General features: G+C 44.2%; 1 protein-coding gene across 1 annotated transcript in view; it reads right to left on the bottom strand.

The window, feature by feature from the left end:
* Positions 1-27,404, bottom strand: part of SNTB1 (syntrophin beta 1) — a 156,519-nt gene that overhangs the window by 57,279 nt on the left and 71,836 nt on the right. The window contains exon 2 of the mRNA XM_045006776.1: positions 16,712-16,928. Coding sequence (XP_044862711.1) covers positions 16,712-16,928 — 217 coding nt within the window. The remainder of the gene's footprint in view (positions 1-16,711; positions 16,929-27,404) is intronic.

The following is a 27,404-nucleotide window of genomic DNA, read 5'->3' as shown; positions in this document are numbered from 1 at the left end:
AGGAAAACAGACCCAGTGCTCTCGCCACTAGGCCACACTGTCCTCCATTTTAATAATTCTTCTAAGGAAAAGTATTATGTGGGGAAAAGACTTGTACTGCGCTACTTGTAACAAAAGTTAATGTTCAGCTTGATTTTGTGAAACAATGCTCTTTGCAAAAGTATTATATGACAATATCTTTAAAAGAACCCCCAAATGTACTGTGTTACAAACAAAACATTGTACAAGCACTGTAATGAGAGACTGTTTTCAGTTACAATGAAATTGACGGCAAGTTTGGTGTTTGGTTCTTTTTAAGTTAATTTGCAGCAATGTTTGGTTTAAAAATAAATTCTCCATGGCTAAATAACTTCCAAATGATAACATGAATCCTTGCCATTTTGAATTAGCAGCCTGAATGATGTGTGTCACTTTAATAAACAGCTATTTTAAACACACAAACATATAACTTGCTACGTTTGCCCCCCAGAGTGTATTTTCCTTGGCTGCATCAATTTAAAGTGTATGTCTAAAATATCTATATTCCTTTTCCCTCCCATCAGCTGTGTCTAGATACAAATACAACAATATATAAATAGAGTCCTTCAGTTTCTTGGCAAAATACATCAATTTAGTTCTTCTTATCCTAACCATCATGAGCATTTAGAGGGTTTATCCCCAATAAATTCCTTTAATTGAATCAAAATAATCAAATCCTGTTACAATTTGGAATTATGCAATACATTTAATAGAAAAATTTGCAAAGTATCATCTGTATATGATTTTTTGATAGGGTTTATTTTTAGGAAAGGTGATTATACCCGGTTTCTTGTAAATTGCCTGTCAGACACCAAAGCTTGATAGTGATGTACTAACAACTGCAAATGGCTACATTACTCTTCACCACATGACAGGAAGATGGAACAATATATACGGTATTTTTTAAAGTGATTTTAGAACTGAGGAAAGATGTGTTGACAGTAATGACAACTGAGCCCTTCTATCCACAGAAAAGATTCAGCATGGGAAGTAACAATGCAAGTGTAGCACCCCTCTCTTCCCCGTTGTGGACAGTCCACATAAGATGAGAGGTCTACTATAGCTACCAACTATTTACTCCTTTTGCTCAGTCAGCAGAGACTCATGATTTTATGCGGAAAGTCCAGAGATCAAATCTTGCAGCTAGCCTGAATGAGGGTCATTATAAGAGCTGTGTAAATAACAGATTTTTTTTTTTGTTTGCTGGCAGTTCCAAAATAATAGTAATAAATAATAATAATAATAATAATAATAATAATAAAATAAACTGGCTAGGTTGAACCAAAACTGATATTCTTTCTGAATTTTCAGCAAGTGAGAAAAATTTCATTTAGTTTCTGTGCATTTTTAACCCTTTCTTTTTTAAAGCAAAGAAAATGAGGGGTTACATTCATAGAGGAGGGGGAGGTTTACAACCCTACCCCTTCTTCTGCTGCTAGGCACCTAAGCCCTCTCTCACCAAAAAAACACACCGAGAAGGAGGTGCCCCTCTCCCCCAATAACTTTTAGCCCAGTGCTTAGGGCACTCCCCTGGGATGTGAAAGATCTAGGTTTCAAACACTACTCTGGAGCAGTGACTGGAACCCAGGTTTTTCCACGTGGATGCCCTACTCACCAGACTAGTGTCGTTCTCACTCTGACCCCATGGCTGTTCAAGTATTATCCAATCTATAAAAAGGGAAATAAGGACAACTGGGGAATTACAGACCAGTCAGCTTAACTTCTGTACTCAGAAAGATAATGGAGTAAATAATTAACAAATCTATTTGCAAACATTTAGAAGATAATAAGGTGATAAGTAACAGTCAGCATGGATTTGTCAAGAACAAATCATGTCAAGCCAACCTGATAGCTTTCTTTGATAGGGTAACAAGCCTTGTGGATAGCAGGTGAGCGGTACATGTGGTATATCTTGACATTAATAAAGCTTTTGATACAGTCTTGCATGACCTGCCCATAAACAAACTAGGAAAATGCAACCTAGCTGAAGCTACTATAAGGTGGATGGAAAATTGGTTGGAAAACCATTCCAAGAGAGTAGTTATTAGTGGTTCACAGTCATGCTGCAAAGGCATAACAAGTGAGGTCCCACAGGGATCAGTTCTGGATACGGTTTTGTGCAATATCTTCATCAATGATAGAGAGTACACTTATAAAAGTTTGCACACAATACCAAGCTGGGAGGAGTTGCAAGTGCTTTGGAGGATAGAATTATAATTCAAAATGATCTGGACAAACTGGAGAAATGGTCTGAAGTAAATAGAATGAAATTCAATAAGGACAAATGCAAAGTACTCCACTTAGGAAGGAACAATCAGTTGCACACATACAGAATGGGAAATGACTGCCTAGGAAGGAGTACTGTGGAAAGGGATCTGGGGGTCATAGCGGATCACAAGCTAAATATGAGTCAGTGTAACATTATTGCAAAAAAAGCAAACATCATTCTGGGATGTATTAGCAGGAGTGTTGTAAGCAAGACACAAGAAGTAATTCTTCTGGTCTACTCAGTGCTGATTAGGCCTCAACTGGAGTATTGTGTCCAATTCTGGGCACCACATTTCTGGAAAGATGTGGACAAATTGGGAAAAAGTCCAGAGAAGAGCAAGAAAAATTATTAAAGTTCTAGAAAACATGACCTATGAGGGAAGATTGAAAAATATTGGGTTTGTTTAGTCTGGAAAAGACAAGACAGAGGGGACATGATAACAGTTTTCAAGTACATGAAAGGTTGTTACAAGGAGGAGAGAGAAAAATTCCTCCTCTTAACCTCTGAGGATTGGACAAGAAGCAATGGGCTTAAATTGCAGCAAGGGAGGTTTAGGTTTGAACATTAGGAAAAACTTCCTGTCAGGGTGGTTAAGCACTGGAATAAACTACCTAGGGAGGTTGCGGAATCTCAATCATTGGAGATTGTTAAGAGCAGGTTAGACAAACACCTCTCAGGAATGGTCTAGATAATACTTAGTCCTGCCATGAGTGAAGGGGACTGGACAACCTCTCAAGGTCCCTTCCAGTCTTTTGACTGATAGGAGGGTGGTGAAGCACTGGAATGGGTTACCTAGGGAGGTGGTGGAATCTCCTTCCTTAGAGGTTTTTAAGGCCTGGCTTGACAAAGCCCTGGCTGGGATGATTTAGTTGGTGATTGGTCCTGCTTTGAGCAGGGGGTTGGACTAGATGACCTCCTGAGGTCCCTTCCAACCCTGATATTCTATGATTCTGCAAAATGGAACCACATCAGCAGGAGACCCATCCCAGAGTAGCCAATAGCACTGGGGTTAAGGCACTCACCTGGGTTCAAGTCCTTGTTCCAGAATAGGAATTCTAGCCTGGGTCTCCCACATCCCAGGTGAGTGCTTTAACCACTAGGTTAGATTTTATAAGGTCACCCCCCCAACCTCCTCCTCTTCTTTTCTGAACGGTGCCTAAATCTTCTTGTGAACCTAGCATGAAAAAAATCAAAACAATTCATTTAGATATTTCTGAAGTCATTTTTTCATTTTGACCAAAAACAAGGAGCCAAAACAGACCTGAATTTGCAAAATGTTTCAGTCAACTCAGATGTGCTTTTTTCAAAAAAATGTTGAGCTGAGTGGAATTTTCAGACTAGTCATTGTGCAAGTTTCCCTCATAGAGTGTTACCAAGTCACTTCTGTGCTCAGAGGTCAAAAGCATTATAACTTCACTGCCTATCCCTCCTTGTCTCTTACAGAGTGTACTTGATACATTCACAAATCCTACTGGGAAATGCTCTGAGTTAACAGCTATTTGCTGACTCATGGTATTTCCATATTTTCTGAAAAGAAATATTGATGATCTTAGTAAACTCAAACTCTAAAGTGCTTAAATTTTTCCAGCAGTCCAGTCTTTGTAGCTTTAATTGGCTCCCTGGCTGAACTGACCAGCTCTTGCTGAATTATGTTTATCTGCAGTTTAGTGATAAAGTTCTCTTTTAATTCCCCGTTGAATAGAAATATTTAGGGCAATGCCACAGCTGTGTTTACTCTCACACTCCACCACAGTTATGTAAATACTGCATATGGAACTATTTCTGATAAAGCCCATACCAACCCAAAGGAATTATATGTTAGCTCTAGATGGCTGCCAAGATGTGCGGTCTCTCTCCAGATTGGCAATGCATATGAATGATATCACATTTTCTCAGAGATCATTTGGCAAACCTTATAATAAAAGAGTAATTTTCTCTCTCTTGCAGAGTTCCAGTGAGCCAAGGAATATCTCCCTGCGTGCCTTTTCCTACTTACAAAAACATGGGTCCGACATAAAACCCGAAACCTCTAAATGCTGCAACCTTGCAATAAAAAGAACATTCACCTCCCCACCCCCCTGAATTCCAGAGCTTTTATTTTATAGAGGGGCAGATATCTAAGACAAATACCCAGTATACTATATTAATCACACATTTGATAAGATCTCACTGGAAAGGAGTGTTTGTTTTCTAAGAACCACCTTTTGTCAAATCACTTGAGGATTTTCCCCTCCTACATCATCTTAGGGCCAAATTTTGCCCAGATTTACACTCTGTACACTCTCTCATGGATCAGATTCAGGAGTCTGTTACTCAGATTAAAGGGAATGATAACTTCATTGCAATTAACAAAGAGTGGCATCAACAGAGTTCCTGAAGTCAGCAGAACTACTCTGGATTTACGCCACTGCAATTGAGAACAGAATTATTCCCACTGATTCCAGATTTCCATGGGGTATAAAGTCAGCACAGCACTTGATCATTAGGGCCAATTTCTTTTCTCAGTTACCCTTGCGCAGCCTGCTTGGATCAGTGGGGACATTTTGGTGCATTTCTCCAGTGCAAAGAAGGCCATAGTGTCCCAAGATCTCAGTCCCCATCCCACTCCAACATATAATGTTTCCCTCTGAGTTCCCACGTGGCTCCATTGGCAGCAAGTGCTGTTAGGGTTGTGCCAGTTCAATTCCAGCTCTGGTATCAGGGAACTTAACTAGGAATAAGATGTTGAAATTAAGAAATGGAAAAATTTAGGTTTCATTTCAAGGGAAAAGTCCCAGAAGTCCAACCTATTAGACAGTGGAATAATTTCCTAGGAAAGGTCGTGGAAGCCTCATTACTTGACATAATTAAATGTGGACCAGAACAATGTTATAGGGTGAGATAATCTAGGCCTTTTCCATCTGAACACTCTATGGTCCCATGATTGTCACAAGAATGACAATTGTGCTCAGCATTTAACAGTTTCTTGCTGACTTGCAACTAATGCCAGTTAAGTTGAGGATTTGTATGATATAAGATACCTGTTAATTGGGAACTTGACTGGACTGAAATGCCCAGCTAGGGTAGAATTTTGTCCTGCAATAAAAATGTGTACTGACACCGACTGATCTACAAATCCAAACTAACCATTTACTTTATCTAGAGCGGGTAACAAAAGACATCAATTTAAAAAAAAGTATCTACAGACATTAAGCAATTTTTTTCCCCTTTGCACAAAACTCTTATCTTCGTCCCTTTTCATGCTCTAGTCGTAGTAGTGCTGAATGCTGAGACAGTGATATCCAGTCCAACCCTCATTACTATGGGTAACTGGTTTAAGTACTGAACCATTGAACCAAACTGTTTCAGGTACTGGTGAAGGTTATTTGAAAAACCAAGGAACAGTAGAGTGAATTTGTCACAGAGAGTTTAGTGTCACATAACAGAACAAAATCAGAGACACTGCAGGATCTTGCCTGTACTCTGGACTGAAGCACCTTTAAAGCTTCCTGATATACAAAGCCTGTTCACGTTGCCTTCCATATGTGTTTGGGGTGAGAACCTAGAGCACAGCTCCTTGAAGCAACTAGCTGTCAATGGAGGGGGGAAATATATGTGTTTTGATGAAAAAAATACTTTAAAAATCTCTCTCAGAAGTTACAGCTATCCTAAAACCATTGCCAAGTTCACAGAATATAGCGTGTGCAGTTTGTGGTGAATCTCCACTAAGTGTGACTATACTACTGTACAGTGCATAGTACGATCACTTTATTCAAGGAAAATCTTAGAGAATATGGGACAGAATCTCATGCCACAGCACGCATATAACTTCCACTGGCTTCGGTGAGAGTTAGATGAATTCTGTGGTGGGAAAATAGGGCCTCAATTAAGAGAAATCAGGTAGCAATGTCACAAGACACTGGGGTGAAGAACGGGACTCCAGAAGCATCCATAAAACAGCTGAGAAAAGCAGAAGAATGAGGATACAGTCTCCAAGAAGACTGTCTTATTAGTCAACTTCCTGCCATAAAGAGATTACTAGAAGAGCACACTCCAATTCTTTTAATTTTACACTTCTTTGTGGAGACACTTGTCCTTTTATCTTAAGAGATCACTAATGGGCTGTGCAAAAAGGTTAAATAAAAGCAGCAAGAAGAAGAAAGGAACATCTGAAAGAAAAATCACAAAATTACCTAGGGTTCAATTCCTGGCAGCACGGTCCAGTGGAAAGAGCAGTAGCCTGGGAGTCAGCTCTGCCACTGACATGCTGTGACTTGGGACAAGTAATTTCACTTTTCTGTGCCTCAGTTCCAACATCTATAAAATGGGGCTAATGATACTATCACATCACACCCATATTCTTCATAGAAATATGCTTATGATATGAATATGGCATAACTAAGATCTGTTTTATGCAAGATGGGTCATGTGAAATATCATTGAAAAGATTATGATTTACTGAATATGATTATCCTATTTGTACGCATGTATCATTTCTGTACCTGAAGTTAGAAATATTGACTATGTAACAATTACAACTGTGTGTGTACTTGGGGGAACACCAGCCAGACGTTAGGCAATCAGCCTCAATGGGCCATTTAAGGAGGACAATAGAACCTTGAAGATACTAATTTCCCCACCTTCCTGAGCAGCTGCTTTGACACTGCAAGGTCATGTCTTGATGTCATCTGGTACAAGTACCACCGTAGACACTGCTGGTATTTTTCCACTGGAAACAAAGCATTCCCACCTTATGTAAATCTTATTTAAGGCTGAGAAGGGAGTCAATCAAAGCTCTTCTCCGCTGCCTCCCCGCCCAAGAAGGAAGACTGCTGAAAGCACCCGAAGAGACAAAGGGACTAAGCTGGGGAAAGTCAAGGGCTGAGTCCAGGCCGAGGCAGGGGTCTAGCCTGTGAAGAGAAATAACTGGAACTCGAAGCTGCGGAAACTCTGTAACCCGCCTAAAACAATGTTTAGGGTGAGAAATTATTGTTTGTAACCTGTTTCTTTAGTGAATCAAGCTAGGGTTGGGTGTTTTGTTTTATTTTCTCAGTAATTTGCTTAATTCTGTTTGCTATCACTTATAATCACTTAAAATTTATCTTTTGTAGTTAAACTTATTTCTTTTTTATTCCAAAATCCAGCTTGTGCAATTCATGGGGGGGGGGGATTTTTATGAGCTTGCGTTGTACAGATCTCTCTATACAGCGCAAGACAATGTTGTTTTGGGGGTTATACCCCAAAGGAGGTGTGCACATGAGTGGTGAGTAAATCCCCTAGCTGAGTCCTCCCACAGAGAGTTAATCACAGACTCTGTGTGATTCTGCAGCTGCGTGTCCCTACCTGCGTGTATGCTGGAAAAGGGCTTAAGAGCGTATCACAGCAGCATCAGTATAAGGGCAACCCAGGTTGGTGGGACAGGTAGACTCAGTGGGACCCCAGCACATCTGGTGGGCATTCCAAAAGGGGGGTCCAATCTCATCATAGATACTTATCCTCCTTTGTAAATACACTACAAAAAAGCCCTAGGTAAGTGCTAAGTATTCCTATCCTCATGTGAGCAGATATAACAATGTCAGTCTAACTCCCTCGTATTGTGATCGCAATCAAAGAAAAAGGCACTTAGTATGAGAACTGTGTATGTGTGTGTGAAAACATGAGCGCAGTTAAGTGGCCATAAGGAGTTAAGAATAGCTGGGGTTGTATGTGTAGATTCTAGTAGAATAATTCCAGCAATAAGAGCCCCCACCATTATCTGTAACCGAGTCTGTAGTTCACACACGCTTTCCTTTTAAGGACACAGCGGATCATTTATGATGTAACATTTATCTAGTGCAATGCTTTACAGAGACTCGGAGGGCCAGTTCATTGCCCTGCACCTGTAGTTATTTACACTAATACAAAATGAGTGTAAAGTGGATGCAAAAATGCTACAAAATCAGAATATTAGCATTTTGCATTGGTGCAAAATCAGCAGTTCTCAAGCAGGGGTCCGGGGCCCTCTGGGGGACCCACGAGCAGGTTTCAGGGGGTCTGCCAAAATAAACCAAAGAAGAGGGCCAGCGTTAGACTCTCTGGGGCCTAGGGCAGAAAGCTGAAGCCCGAGCCTGCCTCCTAGGGTGACCAGATGTCCCAATTTTATAGGGACAGTCCCGATTTTGGGGGGCTGTGTCTTATACAGGTGCCTATTACCCCTCACCCCTTGTCCCGATTTTTCACACTTGCTATCTGGTCACCCTACATGTCTGGCAAAACATGTCTGTGCCAATAATCTTACTTATACAGTGAAACCCCGCTATAAACACGATGATTGGGGTCCAAAAAATTGGATCGCGATAAATGCGGGGTTGCGGTATAGCGAGGTTTACCATTTCAAGCCGGTCAGTTTCAAGCCGGTCAATTTCTCTTGGGCAGAAAACGACATGCGTTTGCAAACTGCCCATAACAGTAACTGAAAGGGTGCAGCTCCAGCAGCGGGGCTCTCAGCCATGCAGCGAGAGAGGGAAACACTAGGGGAGAGCAGGGGAGACGTGCAAGCAGCAGAGGAAGAGCGAGGAGCAGCTGGGAAGGAGAACGGCTCTTCTAGCCAAAAGAAGAAGCGAGGGTAAGGGGGGGAAGAGGCAGTGGGGGAAGGCAAATTCCATTTTTTGCCCCCCCTTCGGCGGCACTCCAGCCTCTTTTTTTCTTTTTTCTTTTCTTTTTTCTTTTTTGCACTTCAGCAGCGCTTTGGCCGTTTTTTTTTCTTTTCTTTTTTGCGCTTCTGTGGCGCTCCAGCCGCTTTTTCTTTTTTTCGCTTGCGGCGGCCGGAGCCACCTTATGATCGCGTTATATCCGAATTCGCGTTATTGCGGGGCACGTTATAGCGGGGTTTCCCTGTATTATAACTAAGTTCTTGAGGCCTTTCATTCCAGGATACCCAAGTGTTTTAACAACCATTAGTTAAGGCTCCCAACAGCCCTTTGAGGTAGGTAAGGCATCCCCATTTCAGAGACGACTTGGCCAAGGTCAGATAGCAGCTTTGTGACAGAACCAGGAACAAGACCCAGGTCTCCTGATTTCCAGGCTTCTACATTCATTCTTAGACCATACTAACAAAAAAACCACTATCTCACACACACAAGTCACAAGCTAACAGCAACAGAAGTATGAAGGGAGGGTGAATAAAGCAGACTGTTAATATTTATTATTTGTATTACCACAGCACCAAGGAGCCCTGGGAATGGACCAAGACACTTTTGTGCTAGGTGTTGTACAAACACAACAAAAAGACGGTCCCTGCCCTAAAGAGCTTACAATCTAAGTATAAGCCAAGAGACCACAGATAGGGGAGTACACGGAAACAATGAGGCCTGGTCTACTCTTAATAATTAGATCAACCTGGCTACGTTGTTCAGGGCTGTGAAAAGTTTTGTGCCCTGAGCTCTGTAATTAAGTTGATCAAATTCCTGGTGTAGACGGGACTAGGTCTATGGAAGAATACTTCAAAAAGAATTTGTCCGTTGACCTACCTATTGCCCCTTAGAGAGATGGATTGACAACATAGCTGGAAAAAACCCTTCTACACTGTAGTGCCTTAGCTGTAGCGGCTGTAGTGTTGACATGCTCTGAGACAATATTAGTCCACATGATAGGCAGTGGTCTCAAGTTGTTTGTGTGCATCATGGCAAAGAAGATATTTAGGGAGGAGTTTGAAAGAGGATAATGAAGTTTTATGGGAAACTCCTTGTAAGCGTGGTGGGAGTAAGCAAGAAGCTGCTTGTTTGAAAATTTTACAAGTGGACAATGGAAGCTAGGATTGGAGGTAGGAGTCAACAGCTTGATAGCAACTGACAGTTGACAGGTAGAGTGGGGATAGGCTATGAAAAACCTTGAGAGAAAAAACAACTAGCTTATGTTTCTGTTAGTAACCAGCAAACTGCGTGCCGCTGTGGAGATTACACCCACGCAAAGTAAAATTGTTTCTCTCTCAATTAAATGATGATCCACAGAGAGACAAAGCAAAGTAATTAAAGTGCTTCTTCACGATAAAAACCATTACTCACTTGCTACAACTTGGTCATTCTTAACTTGCACAGTATGCAGAATACACTGCCACAGAGGGCCGGATTTCCTTCCCACTTACACTAGAGCAAATCCACTAGCTGTAATGGAATTACACTGATATAAATCAGGAGTACAAGGAGAATCCGGCTCCTATTTTGTAACATCAACTATGCACTTTTTTGGATACATGGAAAACAGGGCTGTGGGCATGTTTCATAATAGTGAGGTTTTCAAATCTTGATGAGTGTCCTGGCCAACTTCCCATTCAGGTAATCACATGTGTGTGCTTTGGCTTCCCAAATCTGCCCCAACCCTCAAAGTTACAGAGACAGACACATTCCACCTCCCCGCCAAAGCAGGGAGGATGGGACACTCACCTAGGTCACCCCTGCCCCCCAAATTTGAAAGAACAAGACATCCACCCACCTTCACACCAACACAAGAAGCAGAAATGAAACATGAACCAGCCTTTCCCCTGTTCTAATGATCAGCTGCATGGATATGGCCCTGCAAAGTTTCAGGGATCAAGAAAGCCACGTTTGAATCCCCCCACCAAAAATCTTAAATTCTCATGAGCTAGTGCAACTAGTGAAACTGAGAATCCAGGACTGATGTTAGGTGCCAAGCTACATGCTCTCCTCTCTTGTGGGTTTTATTAAAAGTACGGAACTCCCACTGTGAAAACACATATTTATAAAATGACTAGACAACACTTACAATGAAAGCTGACCTAATAAAACAGTTCATTGTTTTCTAACACAGCTTTATTCAATATCATGTTACTGTGCCCTGCCCTCTGCTAAAACATAATCATATTTTTATTCTGTCCTCCTCCCTTCACTGCTTGTTTATTTCACTCACCCATTCTGCCTTGTCATTAAGACTGTGAGCTCTCTGGGGCATGGGCTGTATTTTACTATCAGAGAATCATAGAAGATTAGAGTTGGAAGAGATGTCAGGAAGTCATCTAGTCCAACCCCCTGCTCAAAGCAGGACCAACACCAAATAAATTATCCCAGCTAAGGCTTTGTCAAGCCAGGCTTTAAAACCTCTATGGGATGGAGATTACACCACCTCCCTAGGTAACCCATTCCAGTGCTACACCACCCTCAGTGAAATAGTGTTTCCTAATATCCAACCTAGATCTCCCCCACTGCAACTTGTTCTATCATCTGCCACCACTGAGAACAGCCGAGCTCCATCCACTTTGGAACTCCCCTTCAGGTAGCTGAAGGCTGCTATCAAATCCCCCCTCACTCTTCTCTTCTGCAGACTAAATAAGCCCTGTTCCCTCAGCCTCTCCTCATAAGTCATGTGCCCCAGTCACCTAATCATTTTCGTTGCCCTCCACTGGACTCTCTCCAATTTGTCCATGTACTTTCTGCAGTGGGGGGCCCAAAACTGGGCACAATACTGCAGATGTGGTCTCACCAGTGCCAAATAGAGGGGAATAATCACTTCCCTTGATCTGCTGGCGAACGCTCCTACTAATGGAGCCCAATAAGCCGTTAGCCTTATTGGCAACAAGGGCACACTGTTGACTCATATCCAGCCACATCCTCTGTCACTAGGTTGCCTCCCCCATTCAGTAAAGGTCCCACACTTTGCCTGACCTTGTTGCTAACATATTTGTAGAAACCCTTCTTGTTGCCCTTCACATCCCTTGCTATATGTCTTTGTACAGTTGTCTATGTCATATGTCTTCACTATATGTCTGTACAGTTTCTAACACAACTGAGACTCAACATGGTTCACACTTCTAAAAATAATTAATAGCAGCAGCATGACTGGATATTTCCTCTTATAGAAATGTCCCATGGAATTTACCAGAGAATAAACTTTCTAAAGCAATTTTTAAACTTACCGACAGAATTCTACATTAGGGTTCTAATTCTCTATTCAATCACTAAGATGGTTTAAAAATTCTATAATAAAAATTTTATTCTATATTATATTCAATGAGTATTTTCAGTAATTTCTGTAGGACCCTAATGACTTTAATATTATCTGCCTAAATACTATCACTCTGTGCAGGTTGCCTAGCTACCGGTAGCTATGTGTCACTCAGCTGCTTGGCTGGATGGTTTTTGCTCACATGCGCAGGGTCTAACTGATTGCCATATGTGGGGTTGGGAAGAACTTTTCCCCCCAAGATCAGATTGGCTGTGACCATGGGGGTTTTCCACCTTCCTCTGCAGCCTGTGGCATGGGTCACTTGTCAAGATCACCTGGGTATATCTCACTTAATTCCCTGCCATTGCAGGGGTCCCAGCATTGGTGCGCCTCAGTCCCTGCTATTCTCTACCGTGTGACAAAACAGTAATACTTTGGTCTAATTTTGGTTGGGGGGGGTGGTGGAGGGATGTCCTGGAAGATGACAGTGGCGTGTGATATAAAAGAGATGCTCTGGTAGCCCCATCTAGGCTTAAACTCTATGACACTATGTCACTGTGATATTGTCCTTAACCCCCCTTTCCCATCAAAGGTCCCAGTGTTACAAATACTATGCTCATAAGTAACTTTATCTTTGAGAGCTGACCCACTGAATTTACTCTTTAGGATCACACTGCTTAGTCCAGCTGAACTGCTGCCAATGGGTAAAGTTACTCATGTGAACCAGTGTTTGAAGGATTAGGTTGAACACATTTTGTTTAGATGGATAAATGGCAAGCGGGGGTTTGAGTCAATGCAAAACAGCAGAAACCTGAATTGATTCAGCTTGGCCTCATCAGTCATTTTATCCAGCATGTGTCACATTTTTTGCATACTGAGCCCGTAAGTGTTTTTGCATCAGGTGCAAAAGAGGCTTTAAAAGCAGAAGAAAACAAATCTCACCTAAGGGAACTCATCAGAAATTGATGAGAAGGTTTGTTGTACTGCGGAAACATTTACTGCTTAGCGATATTAATAACTTTTCCCAGTCTTGAGTTACTGGGTTGGGAGGGGGATCTTTTCCCTTTGAGGCCTGACAATCTCTAGTACTGCTATTGTATATGACACTTGTCAATAAAAGTGAAGGCAAACAGGCTGCAGTGGTAATTACCTCAACCTAGCTTATTCTACCCTAAAATATAACAACATAGGCTCCTGTGTCTGGACCAGCATGAGTTAGATAAATAGTGCTAAAATGCTCTTCATGTTTTCTCCTTTCACCATGTTTGTGTTTATTAGAAATACTGTCCTACAGTCCTCAGACCTTGGATTGATTTGTATTGCATGGGACATATTTTTTTATTGTCCCAATGTCTTCAAGTAGCAATGAAAATCATACACCATCCTGCTAACACTAAACTAATGCACAGAAACATTAGGAGAGAGAGAGAGGGGGATGGGCCTGTAACAATGCTCTGGGTCTGTTTTTTTGCAGGGCCTGCACCCAAGACCTGTGGATCTAAAAGCATGCAGCTTTACTGCTGAGCTAACAGGAACAGGTACATTAGACTGTTTAAAGGCAGTTACAGACTAATGAATCTCTTTACATAGTCCAGTCTCTAGAAGGAGAGAAAGACCCTATACAGGCCCAAAATGGGAAAACAGACCTCGTATCTCCTCCGTGTCTGGGGAAATCTGGTTCTAGAAATCAAACTTCAATTTTTAAAAAAAAGAGGTATTTCCTTCTCAGTCTCTTTCAACTCAGGGGAACAACAGTGCTAAGTAAAACCAGTTCAGCAGAAATCATTCTATAATCTAGCCCCTCTCGCTGATCTACAAAATGGTTCTACTGCACAGCTGTGACCATGTTGTATGCAGACCTCTTCACAACCATGTTTGGGCTTAGCCACATTTAAAAGTGATTTCAAATACAGTTTCAAGTCCTAGTATGGAGAGGGCCTTAGTGCAGGCTTTGGCAGCCAGCTGATTCTGCTATTATAAACACTACAGTAAAGTTACATGATCAGTTATAGGATCCATGTGTGTTAGGGAACTGTGTTATAAAACAGTAGTGCACTGAACATGCTGTAACATAGTATGGTCTTGCCTGTGCTTTAAGAATGTTTTGGAATCCAGCTACTGTCCTGATCTAAGTTATACAGGGTACATCTTCTAACCTGCATTATGATGTCATTCCACTACGGAAAACTTCAGTTCTGATATTCAGATATCTAAAAAAAGAAATTATGCTCATGTGACCCACAATATTCTGCGATTTCACTGCTCTTGTCGAGTGGCAGAGAGACCGTTTGCTTGTATGGAAAAATCCAGCATAAGGTAGTGTGAAATTTTGCATGCTGGACTACAGTAAAAATCAGAAGTCACTCTTTCCACAGGAAACAAAAGCAACCGGAACAGAAAACCATGCTAATGAGTGACATGGCTCTCCCACGCATTATTTCTTAGTCACACCAAAAACTGCACATGTCACTACCATATTTTGTCATGGATAAAACTTGTATACTATTTACAAAGTATTATGTATAATGTGATGTTGGTTCCACAAAATGGTTTTTAAGCAAATTTTAGGGTCAGGATTGTGGTAGAGGCCCAGAATTACAACATAGCGAAAGACGATTAGGCCTCAACTGGAGTACTGTCAGAGTGGTTAAGCACTGGAATAAATTGCCTAGGGAGGCTGTGGAATCGCCATCATTGTCTAATCTGCTCTTAAAAATCTCCAAACACCTGTCAGGAATGTTCTAGATAATACTTAGTCCTGCCTTGAGTGCAGGGGACTGGACTAGATGACCTCGAGGTCCCTTCCAGTCCTATGATCTAAGAAGGAGAAAACTCAAAGAATCTAAAACTCACACGCGACAAATATTGTTATTCTCATAGCGGTCCATACAATGGGAATGGAGAGGGTTTTTTTTCCCCCTATCAGACAGCCTGTGACTGGGAGAACTGCAGGCTGGAAGGCTAGTGATGCAGCTGCCAATCTCCATTTTAAAAACCAACCCCCCCAGCATTCTAGAGTGATGGTCCAAACCACTGCACTCTGTAGCAATGACAGCTTGCAATAGTGCTTTGGGTTGTTACTGCAGAAAACTGGACTACTCTTTTATAAGGGTTGACTACCACTAACCTTGCCAACAGCCCTTTGATGAGTTGGGGACTAGGAAAGGAAAAAAGAATATCAGCGTTGAAAGGGATCTCAGGAGGTCATCTAGTCCAACCCACGGTTCAAAGCAGGACCAATCCCCAGACACATTTTTGGCCCAGATCCCTAAATGGCCCCTTCAAGGTTTGAACTCTCAACCCTGAGTTTACCAAGCCAATCTCAAACCACTGAGCTATCCCTCCCCCCATAAGTGAACCATAAGAGCAGTATGTACAAATAAGGAAGAGAAAAGTGAAAGGGAAAAAAAACCTAAATGAACAATAGATCTAGAAGTGGACAGGAGAGGTGGAGAAAATTAAAAGAAAACAGCCAAAATATTGGAACCCTTCCAAGATGCAATACAAGGGAGCCAGGAGCATGTATCCTTCAAACCATCATGGGGGATGGGAGTGTCTCCAGCAAAAACCAAAAGCATGGGGAATCATTGCCTTACACAAACCCCACCTCCTCGTTCCACATGAAACGCTAACTCTGAAAATGTAAATTTTCAGTCCCTCCGATATGTAAGTGCTGAGAATCAAAAGAGCTCCAAGCAGCTTCTTTAAAAACTTGTGTGCTAGAGAAGAACAAAAAGCCCATTGTTTGAATGGAAGAATCAGTCTCTATTTCCACCCCCTCACTGACTCTATTGGTTCTCTTTGTTAGCAGCTGTTAAAATAGACGATCATTGAGCGTGCTGGTGTGATGCAGCTGTTCCACACATGTTATAAATAAGGGCCAGTAAGCTCATCTTATTTTTAGCATTGTGAAAAAAAAATTAAAAAGCCACAGAAAATCACCATTTATTTTCTCAAATGTAACCTCTCTCTCATTCTCCCCTTCAATAGTCAGAGATGCATTTAACTGACAAGACAATTAGGCCACCCTTTAAAAAAAAAAAAAAAAAGCAACTTTTTTCCTTCTTGTCTGATCTTATTTTTCTGATGCTGCTATTAGTGAGTGGGGGGTTATTCTTCTTGAAGAAAATCATACAACTGTGCTAACAGCAAAGTGTTAATTTGTGTATTTCTTATGAAAAATATTTGATTGTGCCACCAGAGCTTTTTTCCAGTACACACCCCAAAGCTGATGAATGTGTATTTACCACAGCAATCTCATCAGTGTTATGAAATGCTTTGTTGTGAAGTGTTTGCAAAAATACTTTGAGAACTTCACATGGAATGAGCTTTGTGAAAGCCAAGGGCCAGATTATTATCTCAGTTCAATGGAGTTAGATGTAACAAAGAATCTGATCCTCAGTGTTATCGTTCACAGTATTCAAGCTTTATAGTTAACAGCTCTAAGATGAATAATAGAATAGCATGTTCTAATGCAAAAAATTATGCCAAGACAAAGCCATAGCTTACCTGTTTTCAGGATCCGACACAGCCATGTTGCGCGTCACGTAGCACATTTTGAGTGGAATTGTTTTTTTGTCTCTCTGGATGGCGAGAGAAAGCTGCGACAGTGGGTCGAAGGATACACCTCCCAACCGTGGAGATTCAGGTGGAGGCGTTTCCCACCCAATTTCTGAAACTGGAGAACCTTTCTTCACATATGGGGTTGCCTCTCGCATGTATTTCACTATTTAAAAAAAGGAAATAAATAGACACTCAATAGATGCTTAGGTCCAATGTGACTTCTAACCATTATTACTATTTATTGTTGCTGTTGGGCTAGCATCATTGTACTAGATGTTGTACAACCCCATAGGAAGATATGGACCCCACCCTGAAGAATTTATAATCTTCTTCAAAATTACACAATAAGTTGGTGTAACAAACAAAAGAGGGGCTGGGAGAAGGAGAACAGAGGTAACAGCAAGACGACTAGGTGGATTCACAGAAGGGACCATTATGATCATATAGTCAGATCTGCATAACACCAGTCATAGAACCTCAGCCCATAATTTCCATATCAAGCCCATAACTTTTTTGCACTATAGCATATCTTTAAAAAATATAATCCAGCCTTGATTTAAAGGCATCCAGTCTGTCTTGACTTAATGACTTCAATCCCCCACACCCCTAGGTAAATTGTTGCAATGGTTAACTAACCTCACTATTGAAAATTTGCATCTTATTTCTGGTTTGAATGTGCAGTGTGGTTGTAGCCATGTAAGTCCCAGGATATTGGAGAGACAAGGTGGGTGAAGTAGACCTGAAGAGGAGCTCTATGTAAGCTCAAAAGCTTGTCTCTCTCACCAACAGCAGTTGGTTCAATAAAAGACACTACCTCGCCCACCTAGTCTGAATTTGTCTGGTTTCAGTTTCCAACCACTAGATCTCATCACACCTTTTTCACACTAGATAAAAGAGCTGCCTATCAGCCCTCTCTCCCCAGTGTAGGTGCTTGTAGATCATGATCAAGTCCACCCTTTCACCTTTGTGATGATCTAGAGATATGTCTGTATAACCTATGAATTCTGGGTGATACCATGAAGTAGCATCATGAAATTCCTGTCTTTTTGTATGTGACATTCCACCTTGGTTGGCATGGGCTGTATCACGTCCTCCTAGAACACATACAGTGGGGTGGCACTCAGAACTCAATGATCCTATTCAGTTGCAAACACCTTGGAATAATGGGTGAGCTCGAGCCCAGGAAAATCAGACCCCTGGCTATGTCTATACTATCACTTATGATAATATAATTTAGGTCATTGAGGGATGCGAATAAGCCACCCCCCTGAGCGACCTAAGATATCCTGACCTAAGCACCGGTGTGGACAGTGCTATGTCGGCGGGAGAACGATGCAGCTGCACCACTGTAAGCTCTCTAGTGTAGCCATAGCCATAGTTTACACTACAAATTATTTTGTGGATAATCCACACCCCAGAAAGATGTACGTTATACCAACCTAAGCGCCAGTGTGAATAGCACTATGTCTCCTGCTGACACAGTTATGGCCTCTCACGGAAGCAGACGTTATTAAGCCAACAGGAAAACTCTCTCTCATCGTCTTTGAGTGTCTTCACCAGAAGCACTCCAGCAGCGCAGCTGCATTGGTACAGCTGAGTCGCTGTAGCGTAGACATAAGGTGTGTCTATACTGCCACTTTTGTCAGTATAACTTCAGTTATTCAGGGGTGTGAAAAAAACAATTTTTCAACTGTAGACGTGGCCTAAATATTTTTTTTAATGGATTATTTTCAAACTACCTATTGAAAATAAGTTCCGATAGGTTACTAAACTGTGTGCTAGTGATGTACCAGCACTCGTCAGCCAAAAGAAACTTTGGGCCCCAATACGGTAGCTACTGCATGCATGCTATTCCCACGCTCTTCAACGGGAGCTATGTGCATAGGGAAGCAATAGGACTGGGCCCTCTAAAATTAAGAAAAGAGAGAGGGGAAAAACTGAAGTTGGAGTCAAACCTTTGGATCGAAATCTAAACATTAAGCAAGAACATTGAAATGTGAGTATAATTCCCAAGATACTGGGAACTGAAGCAAAGACTGTTCCCTTCCCCATGCCAAGTGAGTTTCCATGCAATGTAATGGTGACATCATGACAAGCTGCTGCACTATTTCAGAAGCCTCTGTGAAAGGACTGAGTGGATATATATTACCAGGAGAAGGGGGTAGAAAAACAACATGCTTTCCAGGGATCCAAGTACCAAACACAGTGCAATCTAAGCAAATTCCCAGGAGGGAAAAATCCTGTAGAGTCTGGTTGGGATTTTCAGCTCCCTTGAATTTTTGAGAGAATGATATCTAACTTCGGGCTTGGCTACACTTACAAGTTGCAGCGCTGGGAGTTACAGCGCTGGTCATGCAGCTGTGGAAGGGCCAGCGCTGGAGTGTGGCCACACTGACAGCTACCAGCGCTGCAGTGTGGCCACACTTGCAGCACTTTCCAGCGCTGTATTGAGAGGTGCATTGTGGGCAGCTATCCCACAGAGCACCTCGTCCCGTTTTGGCGCCGTTTTGGCGCTGAGTATTGTGGGAAGGGGAAGGAAGTGTGCGGGTCATTCCGCTTCCTGTTTGCCAGCGCCCCATGGTGCATCGCTTCACATCCCAGCATTCACTCTTTCCAGCAGCGTTTGGCGCCATTGTGAGTGTCTTTCTGTTACTCTCTGTGTGAATCGCGATTTCTGTGGCAAATGGAGCCCGATCTGCTGAGGACTCTGCTGATGAGTGTCACCAGCACAACACGTTTGGCAGTCCAGCTATTCCTTCAGCTCCAAAGTGACAGTGAGGATTCCGACGATGATATCAATATGGATTTGCCTGCCGCGTGTGACACTAAAGTGCTTGCGGCATTTACGGAAATGCTCAGCACCGTTGAACGCCGCTTTTGGGCTCGGGAAACAAGCACTGAGTGGTGGGATCACATCGTCATGGAAGTCTGGGATGACGAGCAGTGGCTGCAGAACTTTCGTATGAGAAAAGCCACTTTCATGGGACTGTGTGCTGAGCTCGCCCCCACTCTGCGGCGCAAGGACACAAGATTGAGAGCTGCCCTGACGGTGGAAAAGCGAGTGGCTATTGCAATCTGGAAGCTGGCAACTCCAGACAGCTACCGGTCGGTCGGTCGGGAACCAGTTTGGTGTGGGAAAGTCGACCGTGGGAATCGTTTTGATGCAAGTTTGCAAGGCAATTAATCGCATCCTGCTAAGAAAGACCGTGACTCTGGGGAGCGTGCAGGACATTGTGGATGGCTTTGCACACATGGGTTTCCCTAACTGTGGAGGGGCGATAGATGGGACGCATATTCCTATTCTGGCCCCCCCCCACCTGGCATCAGAGTACGTTAATCGGAAGGGGTATTTCTCTATGGTTCTCCAGGCGCTTGTGGATCACCGCGGGCGTTTCATTGACATTTACACAGGCTGGCCTGGAAAGGTGCATGATGCACGCATCTTTCGGAACAGTGGCCTGTTCAGGAAGATGCAGGCAGGGACTTTTTTCCCAGACAGGAAGATCACAGTAGGGGATGTCGAAATGCCCACTGTGATCCTTGGAGACCCCGCGTACCCGTTACTGCCTTGGCTCATGAAACCCTATACAGGGAAGCTTGACAGGAGCAAGGACCGGTTCAACTACAGGCTGAGCCGGTGCAGAATGACTGTGGAGTGTGCTTTTGGGCGTTTAAAAGCCCGCTGGCGTTGCTTGTATGGGAAGCTAGACTTGGGGGAAAGCAGCATCCCCGCGGTTATATGCGCTTGCTGTACCCTCCATAATATTTGTGAAGGGAAGGGTGAAACATTCAGTGAGGCATGGACCACCGAGGTTCAAGTCCTGGAGGCTGAATATGCACAGCCAGAGAGCAGGGCTAATAGAGAGGCCCAGCACAGGGCTACAAGGATTAGGGATGCCTTGAGGGAAGAATTTGAGGCTGAAAGCCAACAATAATGTTTGCTGCCTTGCATGGGAGTGAATTGCACTGCTTACACTGTTATTCTATTATCCATAATAATAATATGATTTGTAGTGCCTCTTTCTTTACTGGGCTAAGGTATCTTTCACTATCTGCTATAATAAAGACTGTTTTCAAAGCCAAGAATTGTTTTATTGAAAAGAAAAAAACTTCCTTGACAGACAGACAGACACACAACATTTCATGAACACAAGAGGGCAGGGGTGTGGGTTGGTGAACTGTACAGTCACAAGTTTGCATATGCCCTGTCTGGATTGCTGTTTAATGAATCCTGCACTTCAGGGTTCATATACTGCATGGTGATGGGGGTTGAATGCAGAGGGTAAGGGTGGTGGTAGGTATCAGGGCTGGTTGGGGAACATACAGGTGTTGGAGGCAGCTGGTGGTGGTAAGAACCTGGATGCTGGGGAAAGGTGGTTTGAGCTGACATTGGGGCACAAGGCACAAAGGACGGGGCGGGTGGGGGAGTAGCACGGTAGTGCTCTGCTTGCATGGCAACGAGTGACTCTATAGACTCCGCTTGGCGCTCCAGGATGCTTAGCAGCCGCTCCGTGGTTTTCCTCTTGGCCACTGCATTTCTCTTGCGTGTCCTGCTTTCTTTCTCTCGCCAATCCTTCAAGTCCTTACTCTCTCGAGCAGACTGATTAAGAACAGTTTTCAGCATGTCTTCTTTGCTCTTTCGGGGATTTTTTCTCAAATTTTGAAGCCTCTGTGATGTTGAACATCTGGGCAGTCCAGTAGTCAAGGTCACTGTAGAAACAGAAATGACAACATTTAACACGGGCAGCATTGTATCCACTATCTCCAGACATGAATTGTTACACTGAGGGAGTGAGTTCTTATTTAAGCATTCTTTTACCCACACGCATAACACTACAGAAGCCACGACATGGTGAGTGAGCAGTGCTTATATGGGGAGAAGTGGGGCTTGGGTGTAAGAGGGGAGCTGGTTGCTTCGGGTAATCTGGAGTGCTAGAGGGGTTGAGTGAAATGCAGATGCAGGGGTGATCTTATCTCCCTATCTCTTCACTAAAGAGTCTCCCAACATTTTTCACAGGACTTAATCCTGGAAGATGTTTCCCTACTGCGAGTCACTAGGGAACAGCGGGGGGCTCTTTTAGAGCAATGTGGATTCCGCCCGGGACCCTATGCGGCTTGCCTGTGTTCAGAAATGGTCCCCCCACCACTGGCAGAAGAGTGGCGCGGACGCGTCACCGTCACTGGGACAAGGGACACAGTGGCTCTGCCTATAAACCTGCGCAGGCATATTGCCCACGCTCTGGATGAAGCTTTTGCTGAGATAACTGAGGCAGATTACCGCGACGTGATAGACCACATCAACGGGCTATTCCACATCTAGAGGCTGGCATGCATGCATCCATAACCCCCCCTCCTCTCCAGAAACATTTCACCCAGAAAATAAAAGCCGCTTACCGGTAACACGCTCCTCTGCTTGTCCTTCTGCAACTGCTGGCTGCTGCGATTGGGTGCTTTCCTCCTGGCTTGAGAAGAGCTCCTGGCTGCATGCCTCCAGGGAATCTGCGGTTTCTTCCCCCATGCCAGGAGCTTCACTCGCGGTTTCCTCCCCCCCCCACGCCTCCGCCTCCGCCGCCTCCTCCGCCTCCTCCTCCTGTCCCCCAGCCTGCTCAGAAGTGTCCATCGTTATCCTGGGATTGGCAGTGGGGTCACCCCCAAGTATCTCATCCATCTCCCTGTAAAAACGGCAGGTCGTGGGAGCAGCTCCGGATCGTCGATTCCCCTCTCGGGCTTTGTAATAGGCACTCCGCAGCTCTTTAATTTTCACCCTGCATTGTACTGCGTCCCGATCATGGCCCCGATCCAGCATGGCCCTTGATATCTGCTCAAAGATATCGTAATTCCTACGGCCGGAGCGCAGCTGTGCCTGAACAGATGCCTCACCCCAAACACTGATGAGGTCCTGCAATTCACCAGTGCTCCATGCTGGGGCTCGTTTGCCGCGTGGAGGCATGGTCACCTGTAACTGATTAAAACTGATTGCACTCCACACCTGGCTGCAGCAAACAGGAAGGAGATTTTTAAATTTCCCGGGGCATTTACAGGGCGGGTCACCTGAGCCAAGAGCAGTAGAGTGCAAACTGATGTGCAGAGTGGCTGAACAGGAATTCTGGGATACCTCCTTATTCCCTGGAGGACAGGTAAAGCGCTGGTGAGTGTCCACACCTGCTGGGCAGCGCTGGATCACCAGCGCTGCACTCCTTATACCCCTGCCGGGATGGGTTTTCAGCCAGCGCTGCAACCAGGGAGTTGCAGCGCTGGTTGTGCCCTGCAAGTGTGGACGGGGTGTTGTTGCAGCGCTGGAAAGCCTCCACCAGCGCTGCAACTTGTAAGTGTAGCCAAGCCCTTCCACAGGAAGTTTTGAAAATCCCAGGCTTTAATGCAAAAAGAAAAAAAAAACCCACTGATAGAATTTGATAGAGAATTACTTCCGTGCTATAGAATTCTATAGGCTGGTATAAAAGTAAGAAAAAAGAAAAAAAAACTGTAGAAGGAACAGTGAGGAACTAAAGTTTACTGATTTTTAGAGTAATTTCTACTGAACCCTATTTCTACAGAACTCTCTTGGTTTTGTCCCTATTCAGTTCCACAGAGTTTTTTCCAGAAGGGCTTTAATGCGCTTGTGTGTTCAAATATTCTTTTTTAAAAATAAATATATAGAGAGCGATCCTATAAAAATGACGTATTGTTGTGGCCATGTTGGTCCCAAGATGTTAGAAGGACAATGGGGGTGAGGCAATATTTATTGAACCAGCTTCTGTTGGTGAGACAAGCTTTCAAGCTTCAGAGACCTGAGGACGAGTTCTGTGTAGCTCAAAGGCTTGGCTCTCTCACTATCAGAAGTTGGTCCGATGAAAGGTATTACCTCACGCACCCTCTCTCTCTCTAACAATGATGGCATATAAACATAGCAGGGTTCATGGTTGTATTGGGTGGCAGAATTTGACCCTATGTATATTACATAAATATTTTTGTATTGTGTATATTTCCAATGCATATGCCATCACTGAGTCAATGGGGGTGGGCAAAACTAAAAGCAGGATTATGGTAATAGACATTATGGGCCCAACCATTTCTATTCCATACTCTGGTATCAAAAGGGCCTTAAACCCACTGACTTCAATGGGAGTTTTACCATTCGCTTCAACAGGTTAGGCCCTAACACTGAAAAACTGCAATACAGAATCAAAATATTAATGGGAAAAGAGAAGGTAATGAGTTTTATGTTAGGATCAGAAAATTCCAGAGCTGGTGTTCCCTCTCAGACACAGTGGGTACGTCTATACTACAGGACTATTCCGAATTTGCATAAACCGGTTTTGTAAAACAGATTGTATAAAATCGAGTGCGCGCGGCCACACTAAACACATTAAATCGGTGGTGTGCGTCCACGGTCCGAGGCTAGCATCGATTTCTGGAGCATTGCACTGTGGGTAGCTATTCCGTAGCTATCCCATAGTTCCCGCAGCCTCCCCCGCCCCTTGGAATTTCTGGGTTGAGATCCCAGTGCCTGATGGGGCAAAAATCATTGTCGCGGGTGGTTCTGGGTAAATGTCGTCAGTCACTCCTTCCTCTGGGAAAGCAACGGCAGACAAGCATTTCGCGGCTTTTTTCCCTGGATTGCCCTGGCAGATGCCATAGCATGGCAATCATGGAGCCTGTTTTGCCTTTTGTCACTGTCACCGTATGTGTACTAGATGCCGCTGACAGAGGCGATTCAGCAGCGCTACACAGCAGCATGCTTTTGCTTTTGCATGACAGCAGAGATGGTTATCAGCCATATTGTACCATCTACCAATCCATAAATTGGTAAAAAGATGAGCATGGTTACCAGTCGTTTTGCACCATTTGCTGCTGTCATAAGTGCCCCTGGCTGCTCTTAGCCAGGGGCGCAAAAGCCAAAATTGGGAATGACTCCCAGAGTCAATCCCTCCTTTTTGGTATCTAAAAATAGAATCAGTCCTGTCTAGAATTTGGACAAGTGTATTAGAGAACCACTGTATCATAGAACCAGAGAGCACAGCTGCTCTGTGTCAGATCCAGCAGAAATAATGAGCTGTATGCTATTCACAGGGGGTGCTCCTGCAACAACCCCACCTGTTGATTCCATTCTTCCCCCAGCCTTCCTGGGCTACCGTAGCATTGTCCCCCCACTTGTGTGATGAAGTAATAAAGAATGCAGGAAGAAGACACAGTGACTTGTTAGTGAGAAATTAGTGGAAGGCAGCCTCCAGCTGCTATGAGAGTCCAGACAGGACAGTAAGGAGTGTGGAGGAGAGGAGCCCAGCATCCCTCTGCTAGTCCAGGGGCAATTGAATCTTTTCTTTACACATGAAGGGTGGGGGCTGATGGAGCTCAGCCCCCTGTTGCTATGATGACGATGGTTATCAGCCATACTGTACCATCTACCAGGAAAAATTAGGACCAGGCGCCCTTCATTGACCTCATTGATGCTAGTACGCATGGTTACCAGTCCCTTTGCACTGTCCCATATGCCAATAGGCTGATGATGACAATGGGTATCAGTCTTATTGTACTATCAGCCACCCATAGAGGGGCGGGGGAGCAAGGATGTTGGTGTTGAGTGCTGCACCATCGTGTCTATCTGCAGCATTCAGTAAAGATAGGGTGACATGTAAAAGAGTCAACAGAGGATTGTTTTCCCTTTCACTTCTGGGGGTGGGTGGGGGGGTGCGTAAATTGCCGAGCTATGCCCTGACCCACCGCTGACACTGTGTTTGACCCTAGAAGCATTTGGAGCTCAGCCAAGAATGCAAATACTTTCGGAGACTGCAGGAACTGTGGGATAGCTTGAGTCCTCCAGTCCATGAGCGTCCATTTGATTCTTTGGCTTTTCGTTACGTTTGTCATGCAGCAGTGCGCTGAGCCCCTGCTATGGCGTCTGTCTGGAGATTTTTTAAAAATGATTTTGAATTTCATCTTCTGTAATGGAGCGCTCATAGAACAGATTTGCCTGCCCTTACAGCGATCACATCCGCATGGTCCATGCGGGAGCTCTTTCTTTATTTTGATTTTTAACTGCATTGCCACACGTGCTGATCTGAGCTCCACGCTAGGCAAACAGGAAATATTCAAAAGTTCACGGGGCTTTTCCTGTCTACCTGGCCACTGCATCCGAGTTCAGATTGCTGTCCAGAGCGGTCAGTGGTGCACTGTGGGATACCGCTCGGAGGCCAATACCGTCGATTTGCGGCCACACTAACCCTAATCCGATATGGTAATACCGATATTAGCGCTACTCCTCTCGTTAGGGAGGAGTACAGAAACCGGTTTAAAGAGCCCTTTATACCAATATAAAGGGCCTCTTAGTGTGGACGGGTTTGGCGTTAAATCGGTTTAATGCTCCTAAAACCAGTTTAAACGTGTAGTGTAGACCAGGCTAGTGACACACAAGTCCTAAGAGCGATTGAAAGTAAGGTTGCCAACTTTCTACTTGCAGAAAATCGAACACCCTTACCCTGCCCCCAGCCCCACCCCTTCTCCGAGGCCCTGCCCCCGCTCACTCGATCCCTCCTCTCTCTCCTCCACCCTTGCTCGTTTTCACCAGGCTGGGGCAGAGGGTTGGGGTGCGGGAGCGGGTGAGGGCTCTGGGCTAGGGGTACAGGCTCCAGGGTGGAGCCAGAAATGAAGGATTCAGGGTGCGGGAGGGGGATCCGGGCTGGGGCACGGGGGGTTGGAGGGTGAAGATTCTGGCTGGGGGTGCAGGCTATGAGGTGGGTCCAGGGTTTGGGGTGCAGGAGGGGGCTCAGGGCTGGGGCATGGAAGATGGTTTGAGGTGCAGGCTCCGGGTGGGACTTACCTCAGGCAGCTTCCAAGAAGCAGCGACATCTCCCTGTGGCTCCTAGGCGGAGATGTGACCACATGGCTCTTTGCACTGCCCGCGCCTGCAGGCACTGCCCCCTCAGTTCCCATTGGCCACGGGTCCTGGCCAATGAGAGCTGCTGAGTTGGCGCTGGGGGCAGGGGCAGCACGCAGAGCCCCAGTGGCTGTCTCTCCATCTAGCAACCAGAGGGAGATGAAGGCAGCTTTCCAGGAGCCATGCAGAGCCAGATAGAGAGCCTGCCTATGCTGCCAACAAGACTTAACAGCCCAGTCAGCAGTGCTGACCAGAGCCGCCAGGGTCCCCTTTTAACCAGGAGTTCCGGTAAAAAACCCGAGGGGTAGCTGTGTTAGTCTGGATCTGTAAAAAGCAACAAAGAGTCCTGTGGCACCTTAAAGACTAACAGATGTATTGGAGCATGCGTCTGACGAAGTGGGTATTCACCCACGAAAGTTTATGCTCCAATACATCTGTTAGTCTTTAAGGGGCCACAGGACTCACTGTTGGTGACGCCTGGCAACCCTAATTGAAAGAGAAGCAGCTCCAGAAAGCACTAAGTTTTGGTCTGTTTTTAAAAAAATCTAAGGTCTATAATGAACCAAAACCAAAAGCATGTGATAAAAAGGAATAGGAAAAACCACTGAATAGTACACAAGATCAGCTGTTATAAAATGAATGAGATTTTAATACTTCAGGATATTTTTTTCTTTAAAACACCAGAGTGTGTATTCATAATACAAGGTTTAATCTGCAGGGACTGAAAATCTAGTGATTACATAATTGTAGCTTGGTGTAGTGGTA

This window comes from Mauremys mutica, chromosome 2 (genome assembly GCF_020497125.1).
Source record: "Mauremys mutica isolate MM-2020 ecotype Southern chromosome 2, ASM2049712v1, whole genome shotgun sequence".
NCBI classification, from domain to species: domain Eukaryota; kingdom Metazoa; phylum Chordata; order Testudines; family Geoemydidae; genus Mauremys; species Mauremys mutica.
Note: the sequence above shows the minus strand (reverse complement) of the source record. Positions and strands in the feature narration are given on the sequence as shown.